This window comes from Chanodichthys erythropterus, chromosome 22 (assembly GCF_024489055.1).
Source record: "Chanodichthys erythropterus isolate Z2021 chromosome 22, ASM2448905v1, whole genome shotgun sequence".
Classification (NCBI taxonomy): Eukaryota; Metazoa; Chordata; class Actinopteri; order Cypriniformes; family Xenocyprididae; genus Chanodichthys; species Chanodichthys erythropterus.
The window spans coordinates 35,244,791-35,255,299 of record NC_090242.1 but is presented as its reverse complement, the minus strand read 5'-3'; the positions used below and the strand labels follow the sequence as shown (position 1 = coordinate 35,255,299).

General features: G+C 34.3%; 1 protein-coding gene across 2 annotated transcripts; it reads right to left on the bottom strand.

Moving 5' to 3' along the window:
- Positions 1-3,378: 3,378 nt before the first annotated feature.
- txnl1 (thioredoxin-like 1) lies at positions 3,379-10,509 on the bottom strand. Of its 2 annotated transcripts, XM_067375719.1 has the most exons (9): positions 10,284-10,422; positions 9,242-9,419; positions 9,064-9,160; positions 6,622-6,795; positions 6,390-6,512; positions 6,020-6,089; positions 4,755-4,927; positions 3,830-3,934; positions 3,379-3,678 (listed from the first exon to the last, which is right to left on the bottom strand). In XM_067375719.1, the coding sequence occupies exons 3-9, from the start codon at positions 9,121-9,123 to the stop codon at positions 3,649-3,651; spliced, it is 735 nt and encodes a 244-aa protein (XP_067231820.1). In that variant the 5' UTR covers positions 9,124-9,160; positions 9,242-9,419; positions 10,284-10,422; the 3' UTR covers positions 3,379-3,648. The 2 variants fall into 2 exon arrangements, with proteins under 2 accessions (XP_067231820.1, XP_067231819.1); XM_067375718.1 differs by lacking the exon at positions 9,242-9,419 and having other exon boundaries at positions 10,284-10,509.

The window sequence follows — 10,509 nt, the reverse complement described above, 5'->3', positions numbered from 1 at the left end:
CTGACACGAGGAGATGGCGTGTTGAAAGATGAGGTCAGTGACCAGGGAAAGAGAGAAAGTAAAATGACAAAATAAATACAAATTTTGCTCTTTTTTTGACTTGGTCCAATGAGCAGCCACCTAGCAACGCTTTGGCAACCATGCAGAAAACCTTAGCAACGCAGTAAAACAGTTCAGAACGACACAGTAACTGCATAGCAATGCCCTGGCAACCACCCAAAACACAACAATAGTGACTGTAGCAATGCGCTGAAAACCAAACAGAACACCATAGCAACAAAATCCACTCAGGAGGACACCATAGCAACGGGTTAGAAACGTGCTAAAACCACTGAGAACACCATATCAACGCTTTAGAAACACGCTAAAAACACCATAGTTTAAATCCAGCTAAACACAACAGAAACAGTCTGCTAAAACCCACTCATAAGTCCATGTTTAGCAACTCCGAACACCTTAGCAACGGCACTTCAAGTATTTGGTGCAGGTACAAACATAATTTATTCAGAACAAGAATCCAGTTCTCCATACAATTTTACTTGTTTTTAACATGAATACTACTTATATTTATGTATAATATGCTAAATATAAATTATATGTTATGTACCGCGTTGCCAACTGCTTTGAATTGAAAGTAGCTAAAAAAAAATGAATTTAAAGTAGCTAAATCTGATTGCTAAATGTTGCCAAATGACGTCAAAATGGCTTTTTCACTTATTTATATAAACATACTGATCAAAGTATGAGATAAGAATCTAGATAAGGTTTGTGCAAGATGTTGCTAGATTTAAAAAAAAAAAAAAAAAAGTCTCAAAAGGGGCAAGGGAGTCGCTAAATCTAGTGACAAAATAGTTAAAGGGTTAGTTCACCCAAAAATGAAAATAATGTCATTAATTACTCACGCTCATGTCATTCCACATCCTTCGTTCATCTTCAGAACACAAATTAAGATCTTTTTTGTTGAAATCCGATGGCTCAGTGAGGCCTTCATAGCCAGCAATGACATTTTCTCTCTCAAGATCCATAAAGGTACTAAAAACATATTTAAATCAGTTCATGTGAGTACAGTGGTTCAATATTAATATTATAAAGCGAAAAGAATATTTTTGGAGCGCCAAAAAAAACAAAATAACGACGTGTTTAGTGATGGTCGATTTCAAAACACTGCTTCAGGAAGCTTCTGAGCGTTATGAATCAGTATCGAATCATGATTCGGATCGCGTGTCAAACGGCCAAACTGCTGACATCACGTGACTTTGGCGCTCCGAACCGCTGATTCAATATATAACATTATTATTATACCACTGTGCTCACATGAACTGATTTAAATACGTTTTTAGTACATTAATGGATCTTGAGAGAGGAAATGTCATTGCTGGCTATGCAGGCCTCAATATTTTCATTTGTGGGTGAACTAACCCTTTAAAATATGTATGTAACTTTAAACTTAGAAAACATTGCTGACCTGTAGGTGCTGTTCTGGGGACCGCCACCATTTTGTTGTTTAAATTCAAACAGAAACTCCCGCCTGTTCCAACGTCACTTCATCAATCGCGAGCGCGCAAAATGATTGATGCTTTTGATTGGTTTAAAATTGGCGGGTCGCTCCCGTGACTTCTTTTCTTTTTTTTAGGGTGTGTCAGTTTTTTTTAAACAGATTGTGAGATTTCACACGACGACACCTGCTTGACGGATATCTGTCAGCTATAGTAGTGACTTTTCATCCGAATTCCTAAAAACCTCTTCAAATGAAAAACATGAGGAACATCGCGTCTGATGTCGACTCCAGGGTAATGTGGTTTGAAAGCCGTTCGTTCATTTTGTTGACTCAGTGTTCCCATTTTTACTGAACTACCGTCCGGATCCAGAGAGCAGCTCTCCGCTGACCGCTAACGCAGTACTGAACCCTCTTTCATGCACTTATTACATTACTGAACATGTTTCATTGCCGTCCAACATCCTGTTTAACCACATCTGACCCGAAATCGAGTCTGTTAAAGCGCTCAACATCTTCAACACAATCTCAGTTCTGCTTCAAATCATCAGGCCTGTGAGTTCAGTCTCTTTTACAGAACATTATAGAGCAAAATGGCAGCATAACACCTCAGAGTTTATTATACTGAGAAATGAACCTCAGATGGACCGGCGAGTCTCGAAGGTTTCACTGTGAATATGCTGAACTGGCCGTATTTAATACATTTAGCCTATATTAAAATATATGACTGCTTTAATTATAGAACTACAATTGTAAAAATGTGTGAAACACATCTTGAATAAAAAGACATACTTTTTTTTTTTTAACATTTAACAAAAATAATGTCCGTTATTAAATTATTTATTTTTATGAAACGTATCATCGATTTCATTTAGCATATAATTCGTTTTTTTAAGTGTCTCATTTATGCTCAATCATAATCTGATAATCTTCCAAAGAAAACATCGCGTATTATGAAAACAAATATTCACAAATTAACCCAAAAACAATACCCGACAGAATTAAATTAGAATTAAAAAATATTTTACTTGTGACTTGTGCATGGTATAAGGAGCATTATTACATTGATCATTTAATAATAACCAAATGTGAAATAAAGCGTAATTTAAATACAGCGAGTTTACACGCGACTTTTTCAATTATTCATCTCGATCGATTTAAGATTTACAATCGGAGATTAAACAAATTTATCAATAATGGTTTTATTCTTTTGTTTTTTAATTAATAGCTTATGTATATGGACGTTTCTTGTTAATAAGCTAATTGAACAATGACGAATAGTAAATAAGTCACATGCGTTAGATATTTAATTTTTCTATAAATGGCTAATTATCAATATGTCCTCAAATATATATTTAGCAGAAATACTGATTTAAAACACGTTTGCCTTTGTAGTTCAAAAACCACATCTATATTTCCTCCAAAAATAGTTTATTATATTTAAAACGCAATGTTTACAAATGTGTTTTATACAAGGAAATGTTATTCTTTAATGAAATACGTTATTCAAATTATTTTATTAACCTATATGAATAATCATTTTAATTTTAATGATTGTAAATGGTCCCCATTTCGTGTTTCTTTCAAATTATAGGATTTAAACAAATGTAAGGATAATATTCCAAACAAACGCTAATGTTTTTATGTATAAACCTGTTATACATTTTCATTTCGTTTTTAAATAGCGGAGCTCCTCACAGGAACGCGCTCCCGCGGACACGCGCTGATTACATGGCGTCTGCTGCCACCCAGCGGCTAGATCACGAACACCACCACATAATTTTTTCAAGAAAAAAGCATTTTGATGCATTAATTTTATATTAAAGGTGTTTAAAATGATGAAAAGGCAACAGTTTCAGCTCTGAAGTGTTAGGACAGACAGACAGTAGCCACATGCCTTTGAAAAAGGATCGACTTTATTTACAGGAACATTTTCAGGAGGTTTTCAGATAAAAATGATGCGTGATACACGGCCTCATTGAGACAAAGCTGTGTCTTCTCTCGCTCTCTCCCCCTCTGATGGCGAGCTGAGGGACGTATGCAGCGCTCCGCTGTGTGTGAGTGTGTGTGTGTGTTGATTTTGCCCAGTCATGTTGGCGGAGAGAGACGCCCGTGGAGAGATTGCAGCAATATGTCGTGTCTTCTTTTCCTCTTCAGTGACTTTCTCCCTTCTTACCCACAACCTGCATTTGACACGCAAAAACATCGAGCGCACCACATTTTACTTCCATGATGCTAAGTAATAAAATTTTCACCTGAAAATAATGTCTGACAGACTGGATTCATCAGGATTTGATTGAAAGGTGATACTATAGGTTAACAATATTGACTAACCCGTTTGAAGTCGTTCATGTTTGTCGCCTGGACCGGAGTTCCGATAAACGTCAAGTAGTTCACTTTTGTCGTCTCCTCATCTCCTTGGTTTGACTTAATAAATAACTGAAAACAAAAACAGGTGGAGAATGAGAAACCTTTGATTAGAAGATTAGAAATCAAGTACTACGGAAAATGGTTCAGATTCCCAAAATGTTTTTAAAACACAAGGGGGCCAAAATACCGTAATATTCACTCAAATATAAAAATTCATCAACTTTTTCATACTATGGAACTCAATGGGGACCAACCACTACAATTTTTCATACTAGGAAGTCAATGGGGACCAGCAATTTTTTAAAAAAAATTCATACTATGGAAGTCAATGGGGACAAACCACTATTTTTTATTTATTTTATATTTTTCATACTATGGAAGTCAATGGGGACCAGCAACTGTTTTTTACTCATTTTTATTTATTTATTTTTTTCATACTACTGACGTCAATGGGAACCATCAACTATATTTTTTTCATACTATGGAAGTCAATGGGGACCAACTCTTTGGTTACCAACATTCTTCAAATTATATAATCTTAACTCATACAAGTTTAGAAAAACTAGAGGGTGTGTAAATGATGACACATTTTGTTTTTGGGTGATCTTTCCCTTTAAATAAGGTGGACATTTAAAGATTGACTATTTTTACAAAAGTAAAAAAAAAAAAGACATTTGGATTTTATTGATGGGTAATTTTTACACTAAGGAATGCCAAGTGCATTTTAATATGCTGAAGTGAGATCTTGTGGTTTCTGTTTTTTATTATTTGTTTATATTTTATTCTTTTTGTTTATTTTTATGTTTTTTTTTAATGTAGTTTAAGAAAAATATATTGTTAAAAAATACTTTAAATTTTGTATTGTCATTAAGAGTGTAATTTAACGTACAGTCACACTATTGACGTTCTGAAACTTGACGTATCTGAGCGGGATGAGTCCGTCGTCTTTGTAGTCTTCCTCTGACAGATCCAGTGCCTGCGTCGCTTCGCTTCTCTCCGCATCATCGAAACCCATGGAACGAGGAAGATTAATGAAGATCTTCACACTCTTTGGGGCTTGAGCTGAAAACACATGAAAGGACAATGGGAACACTGTCAACATCAGAGATCAATAGCACTTTTGTACCAGGGCTGAAGGGCTAAATTTAACAGACATAAGCACGTCTTGGTCAAAATGCCGGTTTTGCCAACTTATTAATGTTTAAACAGTCAGTTTGTCTCTATGTAAACAGACATGTATTATAATATCAGATCATTTTGCACAGTGAATGCAGCTGTTGTTGCCTATCTTTGTTCTTTTAAATCAAACAACATTCCTGATTCTTCTTGATTTATTTATTTTATATATAGGTAACTCAATCTGCAGCCGCGCACGTCTCACACAAGGAACGTCACGGCAGTGATTGACAAGCCAGAGGGATGATGTTTTTAAGGCCCTACCTCGTGCACAGATGATGTATATTGATATTATTCCTTTCAGTGCACCTAATAAATAGTCTTTTATCAGTTAGTAAAGACAGTTTCAAGTAATATTGCAAAAATATATAAAACAAAACATCCTTTATAGCACCTTTAACTAGCTAAAATAAAATAAGTTTTTTTTTTTTTTTTGCATTTTATTTAGCTGCATGATTCTGAATTTACAAAACAACATGCAATAGTAAATAGAGGTTCTGACAAAATGTTAATTGCTGCAGTCTATTTAAAAAATAATTAATTTGAATACATTTTTAAAAAGTTTGAGGGAATGATCCAATGACTCACTCAAAGACTTCACTTGTTTCATTACTGGATGAATCAGTGTTTCTAAACAAATCTCTTGAATGAATCATTTAATGACAAATACATATTTTAACAGTCACTTGTCGCCACCCACTGGTGTAACAATGTAACTTACAATCATTATTTGAAGCACCATGTTACTTTCAAAAGGTGATTTGCTCTATTTTGATCACTACTGTTAGACATCAGTGTTTATATCTGAATTATAAACTTTTATCCAGTACTTCTGTGATCATCTGAATGATTGTGAGACAGAAATAATAATACTATGTGTTTAAAAAAAGACTCATATCGATACATGACAATGTCTCTCTTTGGATCAGAACACTGATATTCGCTGTGATCGTACTCATCAGAAAAGACGTCTCTTACCGAGTTCAGCAGACAGCAGTTTCAGGGAGAAGAGTTTGACAGGTTGATTGAAGGCGATTGTGATCAGAAGCTGCAAACAAACGCAGATCGTTCAACACTACAGATCATATTTACACACGGTCTGTGTACTTGAGAAACTCACACTGACAGTAACTTGTGATCTGATCTCATATAAGATCAACATTACAGTTTCACTTTCAGATTAGCGGCCATTAGATACAGCTCATGCTGTGCAACAAAATACAGAAAATTACAATACCATCTTTAAATCTAAGACAGACTTCAAGCTTGTGAATCTGTGCGACCAAACACTGTCAGTTCCTTTGCATGTAAACATGACATTTAAAAGGTACAGCATTAAGATTTCCACCTGTTCATCACAGTCTGACTCCAGGTAAGACGAGTCCTTGATTAAACAGTTGTCAAAGCCACAGTCGTCACTCTCATTGAGACATTCACAGCCCGCCTTATTCACGAACGGCATCAGGTCCATCTGAACACAACAAATGACACTCACACTACAGATGTGGCACTTCTCAAAGTTCATGAGTGAAAGGAACCCAGTAAAACCCAGTGTACAGGAGCAGACTGCATGTACTTACGTAGCCTTTGGGAATATCCGAGTCTTCGTTGCTCCCGGGATCGTTTTCCACATGCTGTTTGATTTTCTCCTCCAGCCCGGAAGCATCTGCGCCCTGATACTGGTCCACGCGCACTTTGTTTCGGAAAAACAGGAACGTCGGCGTTGCTGAGATATTATTGGCTGCAGCTGTTGCCTAAGAGAAGGAAAATAAACATTTTGGTCATGCCACACTAAGAATGTATGTACTTTAACCCTTGTGCAGTCTTCATTTGGGAAGTACACTCAGGGTCTTTGAGGTCTCCACAGACCCCAGGCAACAAAATCTAATTTTGTAACAAAAAAATATTTATACAGTACAGTCCAAAAGTTTGGAACCACTAAGATTTTTAATGTTTTTAAAAGAAGTTTTGTCTGCTCACCAAGGCTACATTTATTTAAATAAAAATACAGTAAAAACAGTAATATTGTGAAATATTATTACAATTTAAAATAACTGTTTTCTATTTGAATATATTTGACAAAGTAATTTATATCCAGTGATCAAAGCTGAATTTTCAGCATCATTACTCCAGTCTTCAGTGTCACATGATCCTTCAGAAATCATTCTAATATGCTGATTTGCTGCTCAAGAAACATTTAATGTGTACAATTATACAAAATATTTGTGTACAATATTTTTTTTCAGGATTATTTGATGAATAGAAAGTTCAAAAGAACAGTGTTTATCTGAAATCTAATCTTTTGTAACATTATAAATGTCTTTACTGCCACTTTTGATTGATTTAACGCATCCTTGCTGAATAAAAGTATTCATTTCTTTAATTTCTTTTCAAAAAAATAAAAATAAAAATTACTGACCCCAAACTTTTGAACGGTAGTGTATAATGCTACAGAAGCTTTCTATTCAGATAAATGCTGTTCTTTTGAACTTTCTATTCATCAAAGAATCCTTAAAAAAAAAGTACACAACTGTTTTCAACATTGAAAATAATAAATATTTACTGAGCAGCAAATCAGCATATTAGAATGATTTCTGAAGGATCATGTGACACTGAAGACTGGAGTAACGATGCTGAAAATTCAGCTTTGCATCACAGGAATAAATTACTTTGTCAATTGTAATAATATTTCACAATATTACTGTTTTTTACTGTATTTTTAATTAAATAAATGTAGCCTTGGTGAGCAGATGAAACTTCTTTTAAAAACATTAAAAATCTTACGGATCCCAAACTTTTGGACTGTACTGTAAATTATTTTTATATATATATATATATATATATATATATATAAATAAAACAAATGTAATTTTACTCTGTTTATTAATGTTTTTACTCCACATTTGTGCAGTTTTTGGAGGATTTATCACAATTTATAAATTTATATAAATAAATGAAAAAAAAAATTATACAAAAACAGCTTTTTATGTAAAATTCACTTTATAAAAGACCCACATTTCTAACTTTCATTCATGGGGATAACATGGATAACTTGACATGGTTTTGCCCATCTTTTAGAAAATGCAGTTTTAAAAGTAAAAAAATTATCACTTTTACCAGTAGATGCAGCAGAGCTCCACTATTTGCTATTTGACTTGACTGAAGGACATCTTTTCACAAGTTTTTTTTCAGTTGGATTCATATCTAAATATTATAAAATCACAATTATGACAATAAAAGCTACTTTTTGTATAGGTTTAGTATTTTTTTGTAATGAAAAAAAATTCAGTTTTTTAATACTGTTACACTTAGAAAATGGACAAAATTCATCCTCAAAATCAACATTATTGAAAAACTTATTCTTTTTCAGTACAAAAAATGCTAAACTTTGACAAAAAGTAATTTTTATTGTCCTAATTGTGATTTTATAATATTTAGATATGAATCCAACTTAAAAATACTTGTGAAAAGAGTCAGTCAAATAGCAAATAGAGGAGCTCTGCAGCATCTACTTGTAAATATGATAGTTTTTATTTATATAAATTTATAAAATATGATAAATCCTCCAAAAACTGCACAAATATGAAGCAAAAACATTAATAAACAGAGTAAAATTACATTTTTTTTTTTAAAAAACAATTATTTTGTTATAAAATTACATTTTGTTGCCTGGGCTCTCTGGAGACCCTAAAGACTCTTGAGTGTGACACTAACATAAAAACAAGATATCACTCCAATTTTTTTTTTTTTTTTTTTTTTCGTAGATCAATAAAGTGTTAACAACTGTACAAAGTTTCATGTAATTTTGACAAAGAAACTAAAAAAAAAAAAAAGACCCCAAAGACCTTATAAGGGTTTAAATTTAATTTTTTTTATTCTTTTTGCTTTTTTATATTTTATTTTATAGTTATACAAGATTCAACTTAATTTTTAAAGTCAGTTTAATATAATTTAAGTTGAAATGACTTAAACATGTAAACTTTGTAAACATGTGTTAGTGTCAATCACAAGCGCTCTCTCACCTGACAGACATGGACGTCGACTTCTAGAAACACAACCTGAGGGTATTTGTTGCTCAACATGGTGAACGCTGGAGCTATTCTGACACACGGACGACACCTGGACAAAGAAAAACCATCATCTCAGCCCTAAAATTAGGACACTTCTTCCCTTAAAGTCGGCATGAAATGGAATTCGCACTTGTTTTTTCTTCCCTATTGTGCCGTATATCCAATGAAACGCTTCAGGAACAAGAACAAATGTAGGGCGGGGCTTGATTTTGTCTGTGAGGAATTGATTGGATGGTTGTGGTTTGCTATTGGTGGATCTCATATGAGTGACAGGTTACCCCGCCCTCATCATCAGAGAAGAGATGTCGCTGCAAGAGGGAGGGGAAGATATTTTGATTCAAGATTACGAGAAACATGAATTTAAAACAATAATGATGTGCACTGAATAATCATTTATAATAAATACTGCAATATTTCATGAAAAAAAATAAGAAATGAAAATGACTTTAAATCGGTTTGTTTAAAAACAACAATTCTGACAGGCGATGTTGTTCGAATCATCTGAAAATAGCACTAAATAGCATTAAAAATAAATGTACTAAATAAAAACATACTATAAACGTTCTCCTAAATAGATGCAGCAGTTTTAAACTACATATTCAACCTGACAATTATTAATTTAATAATAATAAATCATAAAAATGCATTATTAAAATGTATAAATACACATATTTATTAATAAATAATTAATTAATTAATAATGATAAAATACTGGCTAAAATATATAAATATGTTATGTTTACCTGCATGTCATGTGACCATTAAACAAAATGTGAATATGTTGTTAAATTATTGTTGTTAAACTTAAAATCTCAGAGGGATTTCAAGTAAATATGTTGTGTCACAAGACTTCGGCTGACAACAACGCAACAAAACACAGTTCTTTTAATTGTGTACCCGAACCCAACGTGTGTGTGTGTGTGTGTGTGTGTGTGTGTGTGTGTGTGTGTGTGTGTGTGTGTGTGTGTGTGTGTGTGTGTGTGTTTTGCCAAGTCATGCCGGTGTTGGTTCTGTTCTTGTCCTCCGTTCAGTCGTGTGTTTGAGTGGCGGGTCTGTTTGTGCTGTTCTGACCCGGTTCGGACTCTCGTTCCCCGGCTAGGTGTGTGTGTGTATGTATGTGTTCTCGGTTCTGTTGGGTTCGGCTGCAGGAGGCCTCACATACTCTCACTCACCCGCTCATGGTGAACTTCACCACGGCCAGCCTGGATCCGGCGCCGCTCAGCTCCGCCTGGAACTCCGAGTCATTCCCGATCACCTTCACCCCGACCATGACTCAAACACACGGGGAACAAATCGCTGATTAGCGCTAATAATCACCTCTGATCGGTCAAAATCACTGAAGCTCGGCGCGGCACGACGCTTGTCCCCGAACACACTTCCTGTGTAGTGATGACGAGG

Coding starts and splice junctions, on each gene's coding strand:
- txnl1 (XM_067375718.1), bottom strand. CDS start 10,381: ATGGTCGGGGTGAAGGTGATCGGGAATGACTCGGAGTTCCAGGCGGAG. Junction 6,090..6,389: donor AGTCAGACTGTGATGAACAG/GTGGAAATCTTA, acceptor GTTTGTTTGCAG/CTTCTGATCACAATCGCCTT. Junction 3,679..3,829: donor ACATGAACGACTTCAAACGG/GTTAGTCAATAT, acceptor TGTCAAATGCAG/GTTGTGGGTAAGAAGGGAGA.